At 47.0% G+C, this 27830-nt stretch overlaps 1 protein-coding gene across 2 annotated transcripts in view; it reads right to left on the bottom strand.

Annotated features, from left to right (window-relative positions):
* The window catches only part of pdzrn4 (PDZ domain containing ring finger 4), an 81005-nt gene that overhangs the window by 12305 nt on the left and 40870 nt on the right, over positions 1–27830 (bottom strand). The window contains exons 2-4 of one of the 2 annotated variants that reach the window (XM_071331920.1): positions 21501–21751; positions 20074–20176; positions 10420–10518 (exon numbers count right to left, since the gene is read on the bottom strand). In XM_071331920.1, coding sequence (XP_071188021.1) covers positions 10420–10518; positions 20074–20176; positions 21501–21751 — 453 coding nt within the window. The remainder of the gene's footprint in view (positions 1–10419; positions 10519–20073; positions 20177–21500; positions 21752–27830) is intronic. The other variant, XM_071331921.1, reaches the window with a different exon arrangement.

The raw sequence follows: 27830 nt of genomic DNA, 5'->3' as shown, positions 1-27830 counted from the left end.
TTCCACAAGGAACGGGAAACATATCTATACTTCCATAAGGAACGGGAAACATACCTATACTTCCACAAGGAACGGGAAACATACCTATACTTCCATAAGGAACGGGAAACATACCTATACTTCTACAAGGAACGGGAAACATACCTATACTTCCATAAGGAACGGGAAACATACCTATACTTCCACAAGGAACGGGAAACATACCTATACTTCTACAAGGAACGGGAAACATACCTATACTTCCACAAGGAACGGGAAACATATCTATACTTCCACAGGGAACGGGAAACATACCTATACTTCCACAGGGAACGGGAAACATACCTATACTTCCACAAGGAACGGGAAACATACCTATACTTCCACAAGGAACGGGAAACATACCTATACTTCCACAAGGAACGGGAAACATACCTATACTTCCACAAGGAACGGGAAACATACCTATACTTCTACAGGGAACGGGAAACATACCTATACTTCCACAAGGAACGGGAAACATACCTATACTTCCACAAGGAACGGGAAACATACCTATACTTCCACAAGGAACGGGAAACATACCTATACTTCTACAGGGAACGGGAAACATACCTATACTTCCACAAGGAACGGGAAACATACCTATACTTCCACAGGGAACGGGAAACATACCTATACTTCCACAAGGAACGGGAAACATACCTATACTTCCACAAGGAACGGGAAACATACCTATACTTCCATAAGGAACGGGAAACATACCTATACTTCCACAAGGAACGGGAAACATATCTATACTTCCACAGGGAACGGGAAACATACCTATACTTCCACAGGGAACGGGAAACATACCTATACTTCCACAAGGAACGGGAAACATATCTATACTTCCACAAGGAACGGGAAACATACCTATACTTCCACAAGGAACGGGAAACATACCTATACTTCCACAAGGAACGGGAAACATACCTTTACTTCCACAAGGAACGGGACACATACCTATACTTCCACAAGGAACGGGAAACATACCTATACTTCCACAAGGAACGGGACACATACCTATACTTCCACAAGGAACGGGACACATACCTATACTTCCACAAGGAACGGGAAACATACCTATACTTCCACAAGGAACGGGAAACATACCTATACTTCCACAAGGAACGGGAAACATACCTATACTTCCACAAGGAACGGGAAACATACCTATACTACCACAAGGAACGGGAAACATACCTATACTACCACAAGGAACGGGAAACATACCTATACTTCCACAAGGAACGGGACACATACCTATACTTCCACAAGGAACGGGAAACATACCTATACTTCCACAAGGAACGGGAAACATACCTATACTACCACAAGGAACGGGAAACATACCTATACTTCCACAAGGAACGGGAAACATACCTATACTTCCACAAGGAACGGGAAACATACCTATACTTCCACAAGGAACGGGACACATACCTATACTTCCACAAGGAACGGGAAACATACCTATACTTCCACAAGGAACGGGAAACATACCTTTACTTCCACAAGGAACGGGAAACATACCTATACTTCCACAAGGAACGGGAAACATACCTATACTTCCACAAGGAACGGGACACATACCTATACTTCCACAAGGAACGGGAAACATACCTATACTTCCACAAGGAACGGGACACATACCTATACTTCCACAAGGAACGGGAAACATACCTATACTTCCACAAGGAACGGGAAACATACCTATACTTCCACAAGGAACGGGAAACATACCTATACTTCCACAAGGAACGGGAAACATACCTATACTTCCACATGGAACGGGACACATACCTATACTTCCACAAGGAACGGGAAACATACCTATACTTCCACAAGGAACGGGACACATACCTTTACTTCCACAAGGAACGGGAAACATACCTATACTTCCACAAGGAACGGGAAACATACCTTTACTTCCACAAGGAACGGGAAACATACCTATACTTCCACAAGGAACGGGAAACATACCTATACTTCCACAAGGAACGGGAAACATACCTTTACTTCCACAAGGAACGGGAAACATACCTATACTTCCACAAGGAACGGGAAACATACCTTTACTTCCACAAGGAACGGGAAACATACCTATACTTCCACAAGGAACGGGAAACATACCTATACTTCCACAAGGAACGGGAAACATACCTATACTTCCACAAGGAACGGGACACATACCTATACTTCCACAAGGAACGGGAAACATACCTATACTACCACAAGGAACGGGAAACATACCTATACTTCCACAAGGAACGGGAAACATACCTATACTTCCACAAGGAACGGGACACATACCTATACTTCCACAAGGAACGGGAAACATACCTATACTTCCACAAGGAACGGGAAACATACCTATACTTCCACAAGGAACGGGACACATACCTATACTTCCACAAGGAACGGGAAACATACCTATACTTCCACAAGGAACGGGAAACATACCTATACTTCCACAAGGAACGGGACACATACCTATACTTCCACAAGGAACGGGACACATACCTATACTTCCACAAGGAACGGGACACATACCTATACTTCCACAAGGAACGGGACACATACCTATACTTCCACAAGGAACGGGACACATACCTATACTACCACAAGGAACGGGACACATACCTATACTACCACAAGGAACGGGACACATACCTATACTTCCACAAGGAACGGGACACATACCTATACTTCCACAAGGAACGGGAAACATACCTATACTTCCACAAGGAACGGGACACATACCTATACTTCCACAAGGAACGGGACACATACCTATACTACCACAAGGAACGGGACACATACCTATACTACCACAAGGAACGGGAAACATACCTATACTTCCACAAGGAACGGGAAACATACCTATACTTCCACAAGGAACGGGAAACATACCTATACTTCCACAAGGAACGGGACACATACCTATACTTCCACAAGGAACGGGACACATACCTATACTTCCACAAGGAACGGGAAACATATCTATACTTCCACAAGGAACGGGAAACATACCTATACTACCACAAGGAACGGGACACATACCTTTACTTCCACAAGGAACGGGAAACATACCTATACTTCCACAAGGAACGGGAAACATACCTTTACTTCCACAAGGAACGGGAAACATACCTATACTACCACAAGGAACGGGAAACATACCTATACTTCCACAAGGAACGGGAAACATACCTATACTTCCACAAGGAACGGGAAACATACCTATACTTCCACAAGGAACGGGACACATACCTATACTTCCACAAGGAACGGGACACATACCTATACTTCCACAAGGAACGGGAAACATACCTATACTTCCACAAGGAACGGGAAACATACCTATACTTCCACAAGGAACGGGACACATACCTATACTTCCACAAGGAACGGGAAACATACCTATACTTCCACAAGGAACGGGAAACATACCTATACTTCCACAAGGAACGGGACACATACCTATACTACCACAAGCAACGGGAAACATACCTTTACTTCCACAAGGAACGGGAAACATACCTATACTTCCACAAGGAACGGGACACATACCTATACTTCCACAAGGAACGGGAAACATACCTATACTTCCACAAGGAACGGGACACATACCTATACTTCTACAAGGAACGGGAAACATACCTATACTTCCACAAGGAACGGGAAACATACCTATACTTCCACAAGGAACGGGAAACATACCTTTACTTCCACAAGGAACGGGAAACATACCTATACTTCCACAAGGAACGGGAAACATACCTATACTTCCACAAGGAACGGGACACATACCTATACTTCCACAAGGAACGGGAAACATACCTATACTTCCACAAGGAACGGGACATATACCTATACTTCCACAAGGAACGGGAAACATACCTATACTTCCACAAGGAACGGGAAACATACCTATACTTCCACAAGGAACGGGAAACATACCTATACTTCCACAAGGAACGGGAAACATACCTATACTTCCACAAGGAACGGGACACCAACACTATACACAGAAATACATTTGAATGAGGCTGATTAGCATGTTCTGGAATGAAAAGATGTACAGATATACTGTTTAGGTTTATTACATGATGTTAGAGTGGTATGAGGCAACTGCAGGTGCTGTTCCTACTTTACCTGAGGTAACGCAGCTTATTGAAGAGAAAGCTGGTGTAAGAGCAAGGCAATACCACACACACACACGAACCCCCCCCCCCCCCAGACACCACCAGAATGAGAGCTTCAGCTTTACTTTAGTCTGAGAGACATTATTTCCACTCAACTGTCTCTTTGCTCTTTGTTTCAGTCTGTGGTATGCAGAGGCGGTGGTGGGAAAATGTGTCATTTTACACCCTGCAGGAGACGAGAAGGAAGGGTGTCACTCACTGTGGACTAATTAAAATCCTCAATTAGAATATTGAATAGAAGGAGGGGAGTATTTCAAACTTCACTTGCTTTCCTCTCCTCCCTCTCCATGCATGGTTCATTTGGAGCGAAAGAGATATTATTTTCTTGGCAAACATTCAAACACCTCCTCATTCCTTAACACCTTCTAATTCAGTTGAAGTCAGTCAATATTCCACAACATTATATGCTATCAAATGGGAATTCACAGTTATCTTTTAATTGCTTCTGACTGTAAAAGGTAATTGATATGTGGTGGGATTCCTTGTTTGATTTATTCTAACACGCCGTGTCTCGTCTCTTTCTTTAACCAAGCCCTTCCCGTTAACCAAGCCCTTCCAGTTAGCCAAGCCCTTCCTGTTAACCGAGCCCTTCCTGTTAACCAAGCCCTTCCTGTTAACCAAGCCCTTCCTGTTAACCGAGCCCTTCCTGTTAACCAAGCCCTTCCCATTAACCAAGCCCTTCCTGTTAACCAAGCCCTTCCTGTTAGCCAAGCCCTTCCTGTTAACCAAGCCCTTCCTGTTAACCAAGCCCTTCCTGTTAACCGAGCCCTTCCCATTAACCAAGCCCTTCCTGTTAACCAAGCCCTTCCTGTTAACCAAGCCCTTCCTGTTAACCAAGCCCTTCCTGTTAGCCAAGCCCTTCCAGTTAACCAAGCCCTTCCCGTTAACCAAGCCCTTCCCGTTAACCAAGCCCTTCCCATTAACCAAGCCCTTCCCGTTAACCAAGCCCTTCCCGTTACCCAAGCCCTTCCCGTTAATAACCAAGCCCTTCCCGTTAACCAAGCCCTTCCCGTTAACCAAGCCCTTCCCGTTAACCAAGCCCTTCCCGTTAACCAAGCCCTTCCCGTTAACCAAGCCCTTCCCGTTAACCAAGCCCTTCCCGTTAACCAAGCCCTTCCAGTTAACCAAGCCCTTCCTGTTAACCAAGCCCTTCCCGTTAACCAAGCCCTTCCCGTTAACCAAGCCCTTCCTGTTAACCAAGCCCTTCCCGTTAACCAAGCCCTTCCCGTTAACCAAGCCCTTCCCGTTAGCCAAGCCCTTCCTGTTAACCAAGCCCTTCCCGTTAACCAAGCCCTTCCTGTTAACCAAGCCCTTCCCGTTAACCAAGCCCTTCCCATTAACCAAGCCCTTCCCGTTAACCAAGCCCTTCCCATTAACCAAGCCCTTCCAGTTAACCAAGCCCTTCCTGTTAACCAAGCCCTTCCCGTTAACCAAGCCCTTCCCGTTAACCAAGCCCTTCCCGTTAACCAAGCCCTTCCCGTTAACCAAGCCCTTCCCGTTAACCAAGCCCTTCCCGTTAATAACCAAGCCCTTTCCGTTAATACCCAAGCCCTTCCCGTTAAACAAGCCCTTCCCGTTAACCAAGCCCTTCCCGTTAACCAAGCCCTTCCCGTTAACCAAGCCCTTCCCGTTAATAACCAAGCCCTTCCCGTTAATAACCAAGCCCTTTCCGTTAATACCCAAGCCCTTCCCGTTAACCAAGCCCTTCCCGTTAACCGAGCCCTTCCTGTTAAACGAGCCCTTCCTGTTAACCGAGCCCTTCCAGTTAACCGAGCCCTTCCTGTTAACCAAGCCCTTCCCGTTAACCAAGCCCTTCCAGTTAACCAAGCCCTTCCCGTTAACCAAGCCCTTCCTGTTAACCAAGCCCTTCCCGTTAGCCAAGCCCTTCCCGTTAACCAAGCCCTTCCCGTTAACCAAGCCCTTCCCGTTAACCAAGCCCTTCCTGTTAACCAAGCCCTTCCCGTTAACCAAGCCCTTCCCGTTAACCAAGCCCTTCCCGTTAACCAAGCCCTTCCTGTTAACCGAGCCCTTCCCGTTAACCAAGCCCTTCCTGTTAACCAAGCCCTTCCCGTTAACCAAGCCCTTCCTTGGGAGTGCAGTTTGTCATATGACCGTGTACCAGAGAACCAGACTAAGGAGGGGGGCATGGATAGATCTGTGTCCCACCAAACAGGACACTTCTCTGGGGAAGATCGAGTCTCATAACGGGGAATTCCAACCAGAGTTAAGCGTGAGTACATGGAACATAATTCCCTTTTTTTATGCACTTTTCTCTCCATGCGTATTCTGACCTTGAATTTAAGCATGAGAATAGCACACTATTCATTCGCTATTTGTTTGTGTTTAAGATCAAAGAAATGAAGGTGTAGCGGAGATGTGTCTACAGATACACCGTGTTCTGACCTTGACATAATTCCCTCACAATTCCACCACCCTTACGCACCATGACACTTTCAATGTGGTCGAGCAGCTTGTCGGTTCCAAGTGTAAAAACATCTCCTTTCTTTGTTCAGAAATAACACCATTCCCCATGTACTGTCATGTACTAATTGATAAGACCTATTGATAAGACCAATTGATAAGACCTATTGATAAGACCTATTGATAAGACCAATTGATAAGACCAATTGCCGTTTGGGGTCTTAGGCTGGGTTTCTGTGTAGCACTTTGTGACATCGGCTGATGTAAAAAGGGCTTTATAAATACATTTCATTGATGAGAATTTGATTGATAAGAGCTAGGTAATTTTTTAAAATGTTTATTTATTTTATTTCAACCTTTATTTAACCAGGTAGACCAGTTGAGAACTAGTTCTCATTTACAACTGTGACCTGGCCAAGATAAAGCAAAGCAGTGCAAGAAAAACAACAATACAGAGTCACACATAAACAAACGTACAGTCAATAACACAAAAGAAAAGAAAAATCGAAAAATCTATGTATAGTGTGTGCAAATGTGGAAGAGTAGGGAGGGAGGCAATAAATAGGCCCTAGAGGTGAAAATAATTACAATTTAGCATTAATACTGGAGTGATAGATGTGCAGATGATGATGTGCAAGTAGAGATACTGGGGTGCAAAAGAGCAAAAGGGTAAGTAATAATATGGGGATGAGGTAGTCGGGTGTGCTATTTACAGATTGGGTGTGTACAGGTACAGTGATCGGTAAGCTGCTCTGACAGCTGATGCTTAAAGTTAGAGAGGGAGATAAAAGACTCCAGCTTCAGAGATTTTTGCAATTCGTTCCAGTCATTGGCAGCAGAGAACTGGAAGGAAAGGTGGCCAAAGGAGGTGTTGGCTTTGGGGATGACCAGTGCAATATACCTGCTGGAGCACGTGCTACGGGTGGGTGTTGCTATGGTGACCAGTAAGCTGAGATAAGGTGGGGCCTTACCTAGCAAAGACTTATAGATGACCTGGAGCCAGTGGGTTTGGCAACGGATATGCAGTGAATGAATAAGCCATTTGGATAAGGGGATTTTAAATATACATTGTTTTACTTCTATTTCACCTTATGATCACTGAAGACAAATGTGAAACCAGTCATATGGCAGCAAACTGAAACATAGCTACCGAGTTGATTTATGATTTCTAGAATGTTTTAATTATATGCCTGGACTGTTCATTGTATGTTTTACAACTTGTTATCATGTTAAATATTAATGACTATCGGTAGTCACCTTCAGGTAAACTCACATTCATTTGTCCCTTTAGTGTTAGTTTCCTTACATTTTGCATCATTCCACTACGTCGTTAGTTTACCTTCCTCTGTCACGTTCATGTGTTTGTTCCTGAGGATTGCTAGCAATAGTAAAGCATATTAGGCTAACGTATTACAAGTTGTGCAGTAATTTAGGACGTAGCCTATTAGATCATTCTGGAAGTCAGACCACACGTAGCGGGTTAAACCTGGACCCTGGTGCACGGTTCACCACGACTGGAACCTTGTCATCACGGTTCTATGATCAGTGAGGTTTATTACAGTAGATTTATAGGACTACTGTTCCACCCCTATTGTACACTTTTCTCACCTTTCAATATGTCATGGATTGAACAATTGAACATGGAAACGTTAAGGATGAATCAAACCACTGTATTTTTCATTCACCAATATATTTTGTGCGTAAAGGCTCTCCAAACTTTTATGAAATTATTCATAAATTCTTTCCTAACCCTAAATAATATACAAGATCAGAGTATTTTAAAATCAACCAATTGGTGGTGAACAGGACACGAATATGCATAAATTTACAATATACACTGCTCAAAAAAATAAAGGGAACACTAAAATAACACATCCTAGATCTGAATGAATGAAATATTCTTATTAAATACTTTTTTCTTCACATAGTTGAATGTGCTGACAACAAAATCACACAAAAATTATAAATGGAAATCAAATTTATCAACCCATGGAGGTCTGGATTTGGAGTCACACTCAAAATTAAAGTGGAAAACCACACTACAGGCTGATCCAACTTTGATGTAATGTCCTTAAAACAAGTCAAAATGAGGCTCAGTAGTGTGTGTGGCCTCCACGTGCCTGTATGACCTCCCTACAACGCCTGGGCATGCTCCTGATGAGGTGGCGGATGGTCTCCTGAGGCATCTCCTCCCAGACCTGGACTAAAGCATCCGCCAACTCCTGGACAGTCTGTGGTGCAACGTGGCGTTGGTGGATGGAGCGAGACATGATGTCCCAGATGTGCTCAATTGGATTCAGGTCTGGGGAAAGGGCGGGCCAGTCCATAGCATCAACGCCTTCCTCTTGCAGGAACTGCTGACACACTCCAGCCACATGAGGTCTAGCATTGTCTTGCATTAGGAGGAACCCAGGGTCAACCGCACCAGCATATGGTCTCACAAGGGGTCTGAGGATCTCATCTCGGTACCTAATGGCAGTCAGGCTACCTCTGGCGAGCACATGGAGGGCTGTGCGGCCCCCCAAAGAAATGCCACCCCACACCATGACTGACCCACCACCAAACCGGTCATGCTGGAGGATGTTGCAGGCAGCAGAACGTTCTCCACGGCGTCTCCAGACTCTGTCACGTCTGTCACGTGCTCAGTGTGAACCTGCTTTCATCTGAGAAGAGCACAGGGCGCCAGTGGCGAATTTGCCAATCTTGGTGTTCTCTGGCAAATGCCAAACGTCCTGCACGGTGTTGGGCTGTAAGCACAACCCTCACCTGTGGACGTCGGGCCCTCATACCACCCTCATGGAGTCTGTTTCTGACCGTTTGAGCAGACACATGCACATTTGTGGCCTGCTGGAGGTCATTTTGCAGGGCTCTGGCAGTGCTCCTCCTGCTCAAAGGCGGAGGTAGCGGTCCTGCTGCTGGGTTGTTGCCCTCCTACGGCCTCCTCCACGTCTCCTGATGTACTGGCCTGTCTCCTGGTAGCGCCTCCATGCTCTGGACACTACGCTGACAGACACAGCAAACCTTCTTGCCACAGCTCGCATTGATGTGCCATCCTGGATGAGCTGCACTACCTGAGCCACTTGTGTGGGTTGTAGACTCCGTCTCATGCTGCCACTAGAGTGAAAGCACCGCCAGCATTCAAAAGTGACCAAAACATCAGCCAGGAAGCATAGGAACTGAGAAGTGGTCTGTGGTCACCACCTGCAGAACCACTCCTTAATTGGGGGTGTCTTGCTAATTGCCTATAATTTCCACCTGTTGTCTATTCCATTTGCACAACAGCATGTGAAATGTATTGTCAATCAGTGTTGCTTCCTAAGTGGACAGTTTGATTTCACAGAAGTGTGATTGACTTGGAGTTACATTGTGTTGTTTAAGTGTTCCCTTTATTTTTTTGAGCAGTGTATTATTCTATTAATTCCTAATATTCTGAACCGTTCTCTCCATCTATTCTAGTGAGCCTGTCGAGAAAATTATAATATAAGGTACACCAAATGTAAAGGGATGGCTTTACATATATGTACTGAAACCCATATTAAATGAAAACTCCACGGGAAAATCTTTTGTCCAGCAAGTGGGAGTTTTTTCAGCAGTTGAATTAAATGTATTCAGCACGCTAGGAAGCCACGCCTGCAAAGCCCGTTAAGGCACCTGCATGAAGTAAGTCTGAATATCAACTACTGAGAAGTGCGTAGGAAAGGTGTACATTTCCTAAGTCTGAATTGGGCCCATGTCTCCTAAGGATGCTGATGGTGGTGGTGGTGCTTACGTGGCTGACGTAGATAGCTGTATCCTCTTCATCGTCAGTCCGATAGCACAGCGTCAGACCCAACTTCTCCTGACTGTTGAGTCGACAGAGCTCTACCTGCTGTAGAGACAGAACAGAACAGAACAGAGAGAATTCACAATGGAAAGGAGGAGGAGAGAAGGAGGAGAGTCCAACAAGGACGTGTTACCTGCACAGACTTCATAATGACCTTGTTCTTATCAAGTTCAAGAGCTGGACCCATATTCCCGAAAACGTCTCAGCGTAGGAGTACTGATCTAGGATCAGTTTAGCCTTTCAGTTTATAATGAATGGACAGGGGGGATCTGATCCGAGATCAGCACTCTCTGAAATGATTTATGAGTACTCTGAGCTTACTCTCTGAGAATTGTCACTAAGCTTGTTGCCAAGAACATACGGTACTGACTTCATTCATTGTGTAAGAAGTAGGTTAGTGACACAGAAGGGTGAATTATCCTTTTCTAAAGTCAGATAAGTATGAGATAATTATACAGAAGCTCTCAAAATCGGAGGCTTCCAGCATTAAGGCCCTCTGGTCATTTCTGCTGAGGATATTCAGCTAGGAGACAGTGTAGATCCCCGTTGCTGAGTAGGCTGTGGTTACCACGGTGATGAAATATTCACCATTCACTCTAGTGGGGTTCAGACTCCAGTCCCTTCAAGCCTTGTTCCAGTTGTTCATGAAAGGGGAATATCACCCTGGCCCTGCCATGGCATATAGCCATTACTATATTAACAACGTGATGTTTTCATCCTAAACAATTATCCAAACCACAGGCTAGAACTCAGACATTTTCATTTCACCGGTACTATCGGGAAGTTTTGACTTACCGTAATTTCCGGACTATAAGCCGCTACTTTTTCCCACGCTTTGAACCTCGCGGCTTATACAATGACGTGGCTAATTTATGGATTTTTCCCGCTTTCACAAGATTCATGCCGCCAAAAAACTGAGCACCGTCACATAATGTGACGTAAATCGAGCGCGCTCAAACTTCCCATCATTCTGATTACGGTAGTCATTTTGTCACCCTCATCATGGCAAAGACACGGAGAAATGCATCTGATGCAGCTTTCAAGTTGAAGGCGAATCATCCGTCACGCTGAAAACAACTGGGCATGAAAAAACGCACTTCACCTGTGTTCTGAGCTGCACGGCATCGGGAGAAAAGCTTCCACCGATGTTGATTTTCAAACGCGACGATGCCAAAAGAAAAATTCCCGAGAGGAATTGTTGTGAAAGTCAACAAGAAAGGATGGATGACGGAAGGCCTAATGTATGAATGGCATACGGAGTGTTACGGCAAACGACCGGGAGGATTCTTTCACAAGAACAAGGCATTGCTCATGTTGGACAGCATGAGGGCCCACATAACAGATTCTGTGAAAGAAGCCATCAAGAGGACAAACTCAATTCCAGCTGTGATTCCTGGGGGCACAACAAAGTATTTGCAGCCACTCGACATCAGTGTAAATCGTGCATTTAAGGTGGCGCTCCGTGTTCAGTGGGAGGCTTGGATGACAAGTGGGGAGAAATCCTTCACTAAAACAGGCCGCATGCGAAGAGCAACTTATGGTCAAGTCTGCCAGTGGGTCCTGACAGCGTGGAGCATTGTCAAAAAATCCACTATCATCAACGGGTTTCGAAAGGCTGGACTGCTGCCGTGTTGAAGAGGGCAGCATGAGCTCAGCGGGGAATTTGCCTTCGGATGAAAGTGAGGAGAGCGACAATGAAAACGATCCAACATCGGATGAAGCAATTCTGAGGCTATTCAACTCCGACACCGAAGGAGATGACTTCAGTGGTTTCAGTGCACAGGAGGAGGAAGATAGTGACCAATGACTTTCTTGGTAGGCTACTGTTTACTGCTATTTTTTTTAATTTTTGTTACAAGCCGTGTTTCGTTAAAGCCTATTTATTTTTGTTACAAGCCGTGTTTCGTTTAAAAGCCTATTTATTTTTGTTACAAGCCGTGTTTCGTTTAAAAGCTGTGTAAAGTTCATTTGTTTCAATGTACCGGTAGGCACCTGCGGCTTATAGACATGTGCGGCTTATTTATGTAGAAAATATATATATTTTTTTTTAATTCAGTGGGTGCGGCTTATATTCAGGTGCGCTTAATAGTCCAGAAATTACGGTAATGTGTATTGTCTGCTCAATGTGAACTACAAAGTCCGGCATTCATAGCGAATGCTGATACCGCCTGCTAGGTAGAGGCAGCGTGTCACGTTCCTGACCTATTTTCTGTTAGTTTGTGTATGTGTTAGCTGGTCAGGGCGTGAGTGTGGGTGGGCATTTCTATGTTTTCTGTTTCTATGTTGGTTTAAAGGGTGACCTAATATGGCTCTCAATTAGAGGCAGGTGTTTTTCATTTCCTCTGATTGAGAGTCATATTAAGGTAGGTGTTTTCACACTGTTTGTTTGTGGGTGGTTGTCTTCCGTGTCAGTGTATGTTCGCACCACACGGGACTGTTTCGTTGTCGTTAGTATATGTAGTCTGTTCCTGTTCGTGTCGTTATGTAAGTTCCATGTTCAGGTTTCGTCTACGTTGTCCGTTTGTTATTTTGTAATCATTTCAAGTATAGTTCGTTTTTGTTCTTGTTTAAATAAATTCATTATGTCCACATACCTCGCTGCGTATTGGTCCACCGATCCTTCTCTCCTCTCCTCGTCCGAGGAAGAGGAGGACGACACCCGTTACAGAACCACCCACCAAATAACCAGAACCAAGCAGCGGTGTAACGGGAGGAATGGACATGGGAGGATGTTTTGGACGGTAAAGGTTGCTACACATGGGAGGAGATCCTGGCTGGAAGGGATCGCCTCCCATGGGAACAGCTGGAGGCACTGAGGAGAGCAGAGGCAACCGGAGAAGGGAACCGGCGTTATGAGGGGACGCGTCTAGCACGGAAGCCCGAAAAGCCCGTGAGTACTACCCAAAAATTTCTTGGGGGGGGGATAAGAGGTAGTGGGCCAAGGGCAGGTAGGAGACCTGCGCCCACTTCTCAGGCTAACCGTGGAGAGCGGGAGTACGGGCAGACACCGTGTTACGCAGTAGAGCGCACGGTGTCTCCTGTACGTGTGCATAGCCCGGTGCGGGTTATTCCACCTCCCCGCACTGGTAGGGCTAGATTGGGCATTGAGCCAGGTGTCATGAGGCCGGCTCAACGCGTCTGGTCTCCAGTGCGTCTCCTCGGGCCGGCATACATGGCACCTGCCTTACGCATGGTTTCCCCGGTTCGCCTACATAGCCCGGTGCGGGTTATTCCACCTCCCCGCACTGGTCGGGCGACCGGGAGCATTCAACCAGGTAAGGTTGGGCAGGCTCAATGCTCAAGAGAGCCAGTACGCCTGCACGGTCCGGTATTTCCGGCGCCACCTCCCCGCCCCAGTCCAGTACCAACAGTTCCGGCACCACGCACTAAGCCACCAGTGCGTTTCCAGAGCCCTGTTCCTCCTCCACGCACTCTCCCTATGGTGCGTGTCTCCAGCCCAGTGCCTCCAGTTCCGGCACCACGCACTAAGCCTCCTGTGCGTCTCCAGAGCCCTGTACGCACTGTTCCTTCTCCCCGTACTCGTCCTGATGTGCGTGCACTCAGCCCGGTGCCACCAGTGCCGGTACCACGCACCAGGCCTATAGTGCGCTTCGAGAGGTCAGTGTGCCCTGTCCCTGCTCCCCGCACTAGGCTTGAAGTGCGTGTCTCCAGTCCGGTGCCTCCAGTTCCGGCACCACGTACCAGGCCTACAGTGCGTCTCAGCCGGCCAGAGTCTGCCGTCTGCCCAACGGCGCCTGAACTGTCCGTCTGCCAAGCGCCGCATGAACTGCCCGTCTGTATTGAGCCTTCAAAGCCGCCCGTCTGCCATGAGCCTGCAAAGCCGCCCGTCTGCCATGAGCCTACAGAGCCTTCCGCCAGACAGGAGCCGCTAGAGCCTTCCGCCAGACAGGAGCCGCTAGAGCCTTCCGCCAGACAGGAGCAGCCAAAGCCTTCCGCCAGACAGGATCAGCCAGAGCCATCCGTCTCCGCAGCGCCATCTGAGCCATCCGTCTCCCCAGCGCCATCTGAGCCATCCGTCTCCCCAGCGCCATCTGAGCCATCCGTCTCCCCAGCGCCATCTGAGCCATCCGTCTCCCCAGCGCCATCTGAGCCATCCGTCTCCCCAGCGCCATCTGAGCCATCCGTCTCCCCAGCGCCATCTGAGCCATCCGTCTGTCCCGAGCCATTAGAGCCGCCCGTCTGTCCCGAGCCGTCAGAGCCGATAGTCAGTCAGGAGCCGCTAGAGCCATTCGTCAGACAGGATCTGCCAGAGCCGCCAACCAGACAGGATCTGCCAGAGCCGCCAACCAGACAGGATCTGCCAGAGCCGCCAACCAGACGGGATCTGCCAGAGCCGCCAACCAGACGGGATCTGCCAGAGCCGCCAACCAGACGGGATCTGCCAGAGCCGCCAACCAGACGGGATCTGCCAGAGCCGCCAACCAGACGGGATCTGCCAGAGCCGCCAGTGTGCCATGAGCGTCCAGAGCTGTTAGTGAGCCATGAGCAGCCAGAGCCGTCAGCGAGCCATGAGCAGCCAGAGCCGTCAGCGAGCCATGAGCGTCCAGAGCCGTCAGCGAGCCATGAGCGTCCAGAGCCGTCAGCCTGCCATGAGCGTCCAGAGCCGTCAGCCTGCCATGAGCGTCCAGAGCCGTCAGCCTGCCATGAGCGTCCAGAGCCGTCAGCCTGCCATGAGCGTTTAGAGCCGTCAGCCTGCCATGAGCGTTTAGAGCCGCCAGTCAGCCATGAGCTGCCCCTCAGCCCGAAGCGGCTATTTATCCAGAACTGCCTCTCAGTCCAGAGCTGTCTCTCTGTCCGGAGCTGCCCTTCAGTCCGGAGTTGCCCCTCTATCCTGAGCTACCTCTCTATCCTGAGCTACCTCTCTATCCTGAGCTACCTCTCTATCCTGAGCTATCCCTCTGTCCTGAGCTATCCCTCTGTCCTGAGCTACCTTGTCCCGGAGCTGTCCTTTATCTTGGGGTTGCCCCTTAAATTAGGTGGGGGAAATAAGAGGGTGGTCATTTTGAGGAGGCTAAGGAGGCTGGGATTGACTATGGTGGGGTGGGGACCTCGTCCAGAGCCTGAGCCACCACCGTAGTCAGATGCCCACCCAGACCCTCCCCTAGACTTTGTGCTGGTGCGCCCGGAGTTCGTACCTTGAGGGGGGGGTTATGTCACGTTCCTGACCTATTTTCTGTTAGTTTGTGTATGTGTTAGCTGGTCAGGGCGTGAGTGTGGGTGGGCATTTCTATGTTTTCTGTTTCTATGTTGGTTTAAAGGGTGACCTAATATGGCTCTCAATTAGAGGCAGGTGTTTTTCATTTCCTCTGATTGAGAGTCATATTAAGGTAGGTGTTTTCACACTGTTTGTTTGTGGGTGGTTGTCTTCCGTGTCAGTGTATGTTCGCACCACACGGGACTGTTTCGTTGTCGTTAGTATATGTAGTCTGTTCCTGTTCGTGCGTTCTTCATGTTTTATGTAAGTTCTCTCGTTCAGGTCTGTCTGCATCGTTTATTTGTTTTGTTAAGTCTATTCAAGTATAGTTTGTTTTTTCGTCGTGTTCTAATAAATCATTATGTATTCACAACCCGCTGCGCCTTGGTCGAATCACTACTCCTCCTCTTCGTATGAAGAGAGAGAGGAACACCGTTACACAGCGTGCCCACAAACTTGAATAATGCCATTGTTTACTTCGAATGACCAACACAGAGTAATCTCAGAAGACTTCTTAGTAAACGTTTGTTTTTCACTATTGTTTGTCATCATGCCCGTGTGGTGTTCTGTGCCTGGCAGTGCTAATTACAACAAGCGCAAAAATGTGTTACTTTTCACTGTTCTACCTACCAGAGATTCACCCTGATTCTCCTAGTGGCTTGCGGCTATCAAGAAAGATTACCAGAGGGATTATCAGACTGGACTGTTAGGGAATCCATTTCGACTCCAGCTGAGACGTGATGAGATACCATCGATTTTTTTCCTTCACAGCAAAACGGAAGATTCTCAATTAGAGGTAAAAATAGAATTGTTGATATAGTATCTTTAATCAAAATAACATATTGGAGGAGGGACAGGGGCCAGCCAAGCACCACCCAACACAAATTGTAGTCTTTACGAGACTGGAAACAATGTGTCTGCTTGTATATTTAGCAATGAATCGGCCGATAGGAACATGGCTGAAAGAGGTCCAACGGCTCTGTTGAACAAGGACAACCATATCTACACCCACAAAAACATGTAGTGTGATCAGTTTAACATAGAGCCCCCCCCCCACCACCATCAATACACCGGAAGCTGTCATAGGGTGTATCGTTCAGAGTGTGATGCCCTGACCTGCCTTCCTCCTGGGCTGTCATAGGGTGTATCGTTCAGAGTGTGATGCCCTGACCTGCCTTCCTCCTGGGCTGTCATAGGGTGTATCGTTCAGAGTGTGATGCCCTGACCTGCCTTCCTCCTGGGCTGTCATAGGGTGTATCGTTCAGAGTGTGATGCCCTGACCTGCCTTCCTCCTGGGCTGTCATAGGGTGTATCGTTCAGAGTGTGATGCCCTGACCTGCCTTCCTCCTGGGCTGTCATAGGGTGTATCGTTCAGAGCGTGATGCCCTGACCTGCCTTCCTCCTGGGCTGTCATAGGGTGTATCGTTCAGAGTGTGATGCCCTGACCTGCCTTCCTCCTGGGCTGTCATAGGGTGTATCGTTCAGAGCGTGATGCCCTGACCTGCCTTCCTCCTGGGCTGTTATGTGTGAAACACATCTCACTGTCCTAGAAATGCCTCAGACATGATGGAATCAAGCCCAGATTCCCCTTTAACTGACACATACTGCCTCAGACATGATGGAAACAAGCCCAGATTCCCCCAGGGGGAAATTCCCCTTTAACTGACACATAGTGCCTCCGACATGATGGAAACAAGCCCAGATTCCCCCAGGGGGAAATTCCCCTTTAACTGACACATAGTGCCTCAGACATGATGGAAACAAGCCCAGATTCCCCCAGGGGGAAATTCCCCTTTAACTGACACATAGTGCCTCAACATTACCCAGACCAACATGTTGATCAACATAGCTCATAGGGAGCAACACGCAGTTCTCCAGTAAGTCTCTGCAAAGGGTGAAATAATGTGTGTGTGCGTGTGCGTGTGTGTGTGTGTGTGTGTGTTTAAATGTAAACCAACTGTATCACTCAAACAAATTCAACAAGTAACCCAATATCACCGTGACATGCTGTGGCATTGGTACTAAAGCTGCATCATTCTAGACCAGTTAAGACTGCAATTGATGTTGAATTATTGTCTGATAAATGACATCCCACCTCCCGTGGTCTTTGCTTATTCTTGTTGTGTGGTTCCTAATCTCTCCTCACCATGGTAACACATGTCCACTGCCCAGAGGGTGGTCTGTACATCAATAGCACTAAAACCTCACATCAAATAAAACACAGACGGGTGTCCCACTGGGGATGTCTTTGATGGTCGCACCGATGGCATTTACTACACAGCGTGTTCCCTTAATGTTGCAGGTGTAGTAACCCTGGTCTTTGGTCACTGCTGTGTTGGGAAGAAACAGAAAGATATAATTTTACAGTTTGACATTTTGCTCTGCCAAAGTTATTTTACGTGTGAAGTTACAGTTGGAAGACAGGGGGTCAAAAGGGACTATAACAGGGATACCCTCATTAAAGGGATAGGCTAATCAAAGGGATAGCCTAATTAAAGAGATATGCTAATTAAAGGGATAGCCTAATTAAAGGGATAGCCTAATTAAAGGGATATCCTAATTAAAGGGATAGGCTAATTAAAGGGATAGCCTAATTAAAGGGATAGCCTAATTTAAGGGATAGCCTAATTAAAGGGATATCCTAATTAAAGGGATAGCCTAATTAAAGGGATAGCCTCATTAAAGGGATAACCTAATTAAAGGGATAGCCTCATTTAAGTGATAGCCTAATTAAAGGGATAGCTTAATTAAAGGGATAGCCTAATTAAAGGGATAGCCCTAATTAAAGGGATAGCCTCATTAAAGGGATAGCCTAATTAAAGGGATAGCCTAATTAAAGGGATACCCTCATTAAAGGGATAGCCTAATTAAAGGGATAGCTTAATTAAAGGGATAGGCTAATTAAAGGGATAGCCTAATTTCCAAAGGATTCCGGGTGGCAGTTGGGAAAGATTAGATGACTGATTCAAAAAATATATGAATTTCTTCGACATCTAGCCACAACAAACAGAGGACAAACAGAGGAGGGAGGGCACTTTTGACAAGGACTCAGCTGTTACTGGCGAGTCGACTCCACACTTCCACACAGTTTAGAATGGTTCAGAACGGTCGAGAGAAGTGGTTGACACGAACGCACCATGACTGTTGATTAACTACCATGTACTGAGAGATCAGAGAACACTAGGCCCCTACTGTCAGAGGGCATTACTAGAGAGAACAATCACACTGAGTAGAACAGGACACAACCTTGTAATCTGGAGACGTTTGAGTTTAGATTAGAGACTCCCTCCTAGAGTGAGAAATCACAGTGTGTCGTGCAGACAGTACTTTAACTCGTGTAGGGCTACAGGACACAACCTTATACTCGTCAGCACGGGATCTAGTAATAATCTGTGGATGTACTGAGGGTAGAGAGACACCGCGTAGAGAGACCACGCTAGTCTTGATTAGAAGATCATCTGTATCTGTGTGTTGTTTTTATAGCGGGTCACTGGGAAGAAAAACCTCCCACAGCTGCCCTGGAGCTGTCCTGAAGTTACACGGCAGTAGTGTGAAGCCAGGCTAAACACATCGTTCACAGCTAATGTCCCTGAGCTGCCAGGGTTACTGAGGAGCAAGGGCATTCAGGGTACAGTTAGATACACTTGACTGAACAAAGAGTAACTGAGGGCCAGCTGTGTGAGGGGAAGAAGTAGCCATAACAACAGTAATCAGGTCACGACCTGACACTGACCCTGCCTCAGTTGGGCTGGCCAGACTGTGTGTGTGTGCGTGTGTGTCCGCCTGCCTGCGAGTGTGTGCGACTGTGTGCGCACTTGTGTGTGTGTGTGTGTGCCTGTGAGTGTGTGCTCAAACTTCACGCCGTCTCTCATCCCTCTCTCACACAGAGAGACATCCATCCATTTAGTCAGAAGTGGCCGTTAAACCACAGCTGACAGCAGAGGAACACTAATGACCCAGAATCCTGTGCAGCGAACCACGGGCACCCATTATACGAGCAGCACCACTGCACAAACACACACACTACCACGTCACCCATCACCTCACCTCACCTCACGTCTCCCACGGTCACTGCCTCTCTGACACAAATTACAATCTCCACCCAGCCTCCCAGACAGGCTATTTTTCAACACTCCAAGTGTATCTGAAAAGTGTCATTGTTTATAGGGAAAACATACCAAATTGAGGTAGTAAGATTCCTACCAGTATTTTAATCTTTATCATTCCGATGACATAATGAGCTGCGGGGGAGATGTGGTTGTAATTATCTTTGTAGTGAATAAGTAGGGAACACTATATTTGACCAAGAGACAGATGACTTGTCAATATAACCGCTGTGGGAGAATTGTCATCGCAGGAACTTGTGTGGCTCCATATTGATTTACCTCATACTCAAACTCCTCTGGCCTGTCCACTTCAGCTGGGGTGTTGGAGAGGTACTCCGGACACTCGTAGAATTCATGCTCCATTGTGTGGATGGAGTGACAGCTGAGGAGAGAAAGATGTGTGAGTAGCTGGTTTCAACACCTTTCTCCCTGTGTTGTGCATATTGGTCGCTAACAAACATCCCTTTTACAACCCCCAGTAAAGCAACTAATGACAGGGATCTATACACACATTTTAAACATGGACACGTTTTAACAAGACAAAAAACCCATGTAAGTGACAAAACCTGCAAAAAGAACCCGTAAAAAGACATCTTTGTGTCCTCTGTAATATATTGATTAACAGATGGTTACTTGGCGCGTATACAGAGACATGTCAGCCCTGGGTATAACCAGAATCACAACAGCATCCATTCTGCCTCCCCCTTATCAGCCGTATCACAGACGAGGGAACGGATGATTTGTAGTTTATAGGAGAAATGTATTTCATTTCTGTCCCAGTAAAGACCTATAAATAGACTGAGAATGAACGTAGCGCTGTATAACAGTCACTCCATGTTGAATCACCTTGTAAACTGGATGCAGCAGTCTGGCTGCACTGCAGACACAGTTATTACATGCCAGCTGGAGAGCATCCTAATGACATTAACAGGATGTGATCAGCTGTACTGGGGAGGGGCGGGGGGGGGGGGGGGGGGGGTGTGATCAGCTGTACTGGGGACAGGGGGGGGGGGGGGCAGTAATTCTGCTGTCCTCCTAGATACAGTAGAGGCTCTGGTCAACCACATCAGGTTGATGTAACCCATAATAAAGCATCTCCATCTTGAGGAGAACTATCCAAGGGGCCACTCTTACAAATGTATACATTCACCACAGTAAGTCACTTTGGATAAAAGTGTCTACTAAAGGCATATATTATTACACATGTTATTAATAACGGGGTAACCCACGTTCTTTCTGAATAAAGGGTTTATTTATTAGAAAGTTCCGGTAGAAAATTCAGGCCAAACCCATGAGTCACATACAGGACATGTATTACTCAGACAGAAGTCGACAACAATGGTTCTCAAATCCTGGCTCCCTGTTTATTAACCCCTAGTGAGGTTATCTCTATGGCAACGAGGCACACCTCACCTGACAGCAGGAAGGGGTAGGATGGAGGCTAGGGTTAGGTTAGGGGTTAGATGTCCCTAATCTTTCCAACAGCAGGAAGGGGCAGATAACAGGTTAGGGTTATGGTAGAGGGTTAGGGTTGAGGGTTAGGGTTAGGGTTGAGGCTTAGGCTTAGGGTTGAGGGTTAGGGTTGAGGGTTAGGGTTAGGGTTGGGGTTAGGGTTGAGGCTAGGGTTACGGTAAGGTTTAAGGCTAGGGGTAGGGTAAGGGATAAGGATAATGTTAAGGTTAGGGTTAGGATTAGATGCCCCTCACCTGTCTGACAGCAGAAAGGGGCAGATGTCGGGTACAGGTGGAGTAGCAGGCCTCAGCTTAGCCAGGGCCATGATGTGTTCAAAAGTGATGTCCGTCTGCGTGCACACGTCCACCACGTGAACTTCCTGTAATGTTTGGTGTGAGTGGGTAGGGTTGCCATGGCGACGGACGACCTGCACCACGATGGGGTCTCTCCTGATGACCTCCACCACCTCGTCATGGCTGGCCTTGGAGTAGTCCCTGCCATTCACCTGAACAGGGAAGAGAAAGAAGAGTCTTAAACCTATGTATACTGTACAGGAATAACTAGGTGTCTATGTGATGAGTCAGTACCACAAAAGCTAGACTCTTCCCACAGCCAAGTCCCCACCATTTCCAAGTCCCCACCATTCCCAAGTCCCTTCCATTCCCAAGTCCCTTCCATTCCCAAGTCCCCACCATTCCCAAGTCCCTTCCATTCCCAAGTCCCCTCCATTCCCAAGTCCCTTCCATTCCCAAGTCCCCACCATTCCCAAATTCCTACCATTCCCAATAACCTACCATTTCAAGTCCCTACCATTCCCAATAACCAACCATTTCAAGTCCCTACCATTCCCAAGAACCAACCATTTCAAGTCCCCACCATTCCCAAGTCCCCTCCATTCCCAAGTCCCCATCATTCCCAAGTCCCCACCATTCCCAAGTCCCCACCATTCCCAAGTCCCCACCATTCCCATGTCCCTTCCATTCCCAAGTCCCCACCATTCCCAAATTCCTACCATTCCCAAGAACCTACCATTCTCAAGTCCCCACCATTCCCAAATTTCTACCATTCCCAAGAACCTACCATTTCAAGTCCCTACCATTCCCAAGAACCTACCATTTCAAGTCCCTACCATTCCCAAGAACCAACCATTTCAAGTCTCTACCATTCCCAAGAACCTACCATTTCAAGTCCCTACCATTCCCAAGAACCAACCATTTCAAGTCTCTACCATTCCCAAGAACCTACCATTTCAAGTCCCTACCATTCCCAAGAACCAACCATTCCCAAGAACCAACCATTCCCAAGTGCCTACCATTCCCAAGTCCCTACCATTCCCAAGTCCCTACCATTCCCAAGTCCCTACCATTCACCAGATGGAGGTGTTCTGTTAGTTCTATGTCGTGAGCCCACAGAGAAGCAGCATATGTGATACTGTAGAGTGCACCTAGTGATCCAATTACAGCCTGCTGAGTACCAGTCTGTTTCTGCATCAGCCAACACCTTTGTCATTGTCTTGCCAAGGCAACAACATAGGCCATTTGAAAACACTATCATATACTTGTATTTCAGAGAAGCATTACAATGCTACGATTTCACACACTGATCCTCCTTTCATCTCCATTCTTATTCATATCCAGTACTGACATACTGAGACCTCCTACCCACCACAGAACAGTGGACCCCTGAGACTAACAGTTCAGTAATGATCCCTGAGAGCCTGGGTGAGCCTGGAGAAGAAAAGCCTGTCAGTCTTAAAGGGCACCTGCTGTCTCTCCAGGGGAGGGGAGGTGGAGAGGGAGAAGGCCAGGGTGGAGGCCTCTTCCCCTGGGTTGGACTGGTCTGAGCTCTGGGTCTCTGTCTCTGGGTCTGATCATTACGGTACTGTGGGGTTCAAACTAAATGTCTGGGTTTCAGTGGGAGGTACACTCATCATACTGACACCTGCCAAGTAAAACCTGTCCCCCCCCCATCCCATACAAATGTATACATTCACCCCAGTAAGTCACTTTGGATAAAAGTGTGTACTAATGGCACATATTATTACATTATCCACATGTTATTAATTCATATTCAAGGGTCTACAACAATGGTTCTCAAATCCTGGCTCCCTGTTTATTAACCCCTAGTGAGGTTATCTCTATGGCAACGAGGCATACCTCACCTGACAGCAGGAAGGGTTAGGATGGAGGCTAGGGTTAGGTTAAGGGGTAGGATGGAGGCTAGGGTTAGGTTAGGGGTTAGGGTTAGATGTCTCTAATCTTTCCAACAGCAGGAAGGGGCAGATAACAGGTTAGGGTTCGGGTTGAGGGTTAGGGTTGAGGGTTAGGGTTAGGGTTGGGGTTGAGGGTTAGGGTTGAGAGGGTTTCTGTTGGTATCAAACCTTGGGTTGCACGGGCCTATTGCAACTTCCTGCTCTGTCTGCATATTGCAAGTCAGTCTGGTCTGAAGAGGGTAGAACATTTTGCCTGAGGGATCGATGAAGGCAGAGAGCTGAGGCTAGGGTTAGGTTAGGGTTAGATGTCCCTCATCTGTCTGACAGACATCCTTGGTCTGCAGTCATCTGTGACCTCAGATACACGGTTTATCCAATTACAGAGCCTCATTACAGTACAGCTTTCAAATTCATGTTCAATCAATCACATCCTCAGATTTATTTTCAACACTGATTGTTGAAATGTGTCAGGATGTCAAACTGGGGCACACGCACACGCACACGCACACACACACACACACACACACACACACACACACACACACACACACACACACACACACACACACACACACACACACACACACACACACACACACACACACACACACACACACGCAAAGATACACAAACATACGCACATGGATACACATGTACGCACCCACTGACACACACACACACACACACACTTACCTAACCCTAACTGTTTATTATTAAATGAGATTAGATGTATTCATTCATCAGATGCAGAAATAAAGAAATGGATGGTTGTTCTATTCAGCTCTGTAATGAGACAGAAACCAGTTCCATGTATCTATGTAATGAGATAGAAACCAGCTCCATTTATCTCTGTAATGAGACAGAAACCAGCTCCATTTATCTCTGTAATGAGATAGAAACCAGCTCTATTTATCTCTGTAATGAGATAGAAACCAGCTCTATTTATCTCTGTAATGAGACAGAAACCAGCTGCATTTATCTCTGTAATGAGATAGAAACCAGCTCCATTTATCTCTGTAATGAGATAGAAACCAGTTCCATGTATCTCTGTAACGAGATAGAAACCAGTTCCATGTATCTCTGTAATGAGATAGAAACCAGCTCTATTTATCTATGTAACGAGATAGAAACCAGCTCCATTTATCTATGTAACGAGATAGAAACCAGCTCCATTTATCTCTGTAATGAGATAGAAACCAGCTCCATGTATCTCTGTAATGAGATAGAAACCAGCTCTATTTATCTCTGTAATGAGACAGAAACCAGCTGCATTTATCTCTGTAATGAGATAGAAACCAGCTCCATGTATCTCTGTAATGAGATAGAAACCAGCTCTATTTATCTCTGTAATGAGATAGAAACCAGCTCCATGTATCTCTGTAATGAGATAGAAACCAGCTCCATTTATCTATGTAATGAGATAGAAACCAGCTCCATTTATCTCTGTAATGAGATAGAAACCAGCTCCATGTATCTCTGTAATGAGATAGAAACCAGCTCTATTTATCTCTGTAATGAGACAGAAACCAGCTGCATTTATCTCTGTAATGAGATAGAAACCAGCTCCATGTATCTCTGTAATGAGATAGAAACCAGCTCTATTTATCTCTGTAATGAGATAGAAACCAGCTCCATGTATCTCTGTAATGAGATAGAAACCAGCTCCATTTATCTCTGTAATGAGATAGAAACCAGCTCCATTTATCTCTGTAATGAGATAGAAACCAGCTCCATTTATCTATGTAATGAGACAGAAACCAGCTCCATTTATCTCTGTAATGAGATAGAAACCAGCTCCATGTATCTCTGTAATGAGATAGAAACCAGCTCCATTTATCTCTGTAATGAGATAGAAACCAGCTCCATTTATCTATGTAATGAGACAGAAACCAGCTCCATTTATCTCTGTAATGAGATAGAAACCGCTCCATTTATCTCTGTAACGAGATAGAAACCAGCTCCATGTAAGCAAGAGAAGCCAAGGATGATAGACAGATACAGGACATGGTACGTGTGTGTGTGTGTGTGTGTGTGTGTGTGTGAGTGTGTGTGTGTGTGTGTGTGTGTGTGTGTGTGTGTGTGTGTGTGTGTGTGTGTGTGTGTGTGTGTGTGTGTGTGTGTGTGTGTGTGTGTGTGTGTGTGTGTGTGTGTGTGTGTGTGTGTGTGTGTGTATGTGTGTGTGTGTTTTATGGGTATGTGTGAATGAGGTGATGCATGACAGAGCCTGCCCAGAGGAAGAGGGAGCAGGACAGGATATCCCCTGGGTGTCCACAGCTGACCCAGAGGGAGCGGGAGCAGGACAGGATATCCCCTGGGTGTCCACAGCTGACCCAGAGGGAGAGGGAGCAGGACAGGATATCCCCTGGGTGTCCACAGCTGACCCAGAGGAAGAGGGAGCAGGACAGGATATCCCCTGGGTGTCCACAGCTGACCCAGAGGGAGAGGGAGCAGGACAGGATATCCCCTGGGTGTCCACAGCTGACCCAGAGAAAGAGGGAACAGGACAGGATATCCCCTGGGTGTCCACAGCTGACCCAGAGGAAGAGGGAGCAGGACAGGATATCCCCTGGGTGTCCACAGCTGACCCAGAGGAAGAGGGAGCAGGTCAGGATATCCCCTGGGTGTCCACAGCTGACCCAGAGGAAGAGGGAACAGGACAGGATATCCCCTGGGTGTCCACAGCTGACCCAGAGGAAGAGGGAGCAGGACAGGATATCCCCTGGGTGTCCACAGCTGACCCAGAGGAAGAGGGAGCAGGACAGGATATCCCCTGGGTGTCCACAGCTGACCCAGAGGAAGAGGGAACAGGACAGGATATCCCCTGGGTGTCCACAGCTGACCCAGAGGAAGAGGGAACAGGACAGGATATCCCCTGGGTGTCCACAGCTGACCCAGAGGGAGCAGGACAGGATATCCCCTGGGTGTCCACAGCTGACCCAGAGGGAGAGGGAGCAGATCAGGATATCCCCTGGGTGTCCACAGCTGACCCAGAGGAAGAGGGAGCAGGTCAGGATATCCCCTGGGTGTCCACAACTGACCCAGCACACAGCACAGAGACGACAAAACTAGCTAGCCACTTACTGATGAAATACTGTAAAACCATGAAACCTTGGCTGACCTGAACTACCCTCACTACCAGAGTTACTTCCTGGATCAGCACCCATTATGCAGCAGACACCACACAATGTAGTTGTAACTGACAGAAGAAAACAACTAGCTGTTCATTTACTGAATCTAAACCCAGAGGCCTTGGTAGACCTGAGCTACCCTTACCTGACTGACTGTTAGATCTCCTGACTGACTGGTAGATCTCCTGACTGACTGTTAGATCTCCTGAGTTACTCTCACCTGACTGACTGGTAGATCTCCTGACTGACTGTTAGATCTCCTGAGTTACTCTCACCTGACTGACTGTTAGATCTTCTGAGCTACTCTCACCTGACTGACTGTTAGATCTCCTGACTGACTGTTAGATCTCCTGACTGACTATTAGAGCTACTAACTGACTGTTAGATCTCCTGACTGACTGTTAGATCTCCTGACTGACTGTTAGATCTCCTGACTGTCTGTTAGATCTCCTGAGTTACTGTTAGAGCTCCTGACTGACTATTAGAGCTACTGACTGACTATTAGAGCTACTGACTGACTGTTAGATCTCCTGACTGACTGTTAGATCTCCTGACTGACTGTTAGATCTCCTGACTGACTGTTAGAGCTCCTGACTGACTATTAGAGCTCTTGCCAAGATCAGCTAGACTCTCAGAGTTACTGCCTGGCTCAGCAGACAGCAATACAGCAAAGACCATGTGTGAACTGTGATGTCTTGATCTCTGTGCTCTCACTCAATGACATTTAAGGGGCTTTATTGGCGTGCTTATATTGCCAAAGCAAGTGAAACAGATAATAAACATCCTCCATCATGCTTTTAGACTGACTGATCTCTCTCTCTCTCTCTCTCTCTCTCTCTCTCTCTCTCTCTCTCTCTCTCTCTCTCTCTCTCTCTCTCTCTCTCTCTCTCTCTCTCTCTCTCTCTCTCTCTCTCTCTCTCTCTCTCTCTCTCTCTCTCTCTCTCTCTCTCTCTCTCTCTCTCTCTCTCTCTCTCTCTCTCTCTCTCTCTCTCTCTCTCTCTCTCTCATGAGGATACAACTGTCAGAAGAGCTGAGAAGAGGAGATCAGTCAGCCTAAAAGCATGATAGATGAGGAGCGTTTTCTGAAGTCTATGTGGGCTCTCCATTGATATTTTATCTATGGTATTGTCATCGGTTTGAAGACTGGTTTGATGTCTGAGAGTAATGCCTTTTTGATTGAAGCTTGCTTTCTCGTAACGTCAACACAGCTTCCTATTGTGTGCAACCTGAAACGTACACACAGA

Source organism: Salvelinus alpinus, chromosome 11, assembly GCF_045679555.1.
Source record: "Salvelinus alpinus chromosome 11, SLU_Salpinus.1, whole genome shotgun sequence".
NCBI lineage: Eukaryota > Metazoa > Chordata > Actinopteri > Salmoniformes > Salmonidae > Salvelinus > Salvelinus alpinus.
Note: the sequence above shows the minus strand (reverse complement) of the source record. Positions and strands in the feature narration are given on the sequence as shown.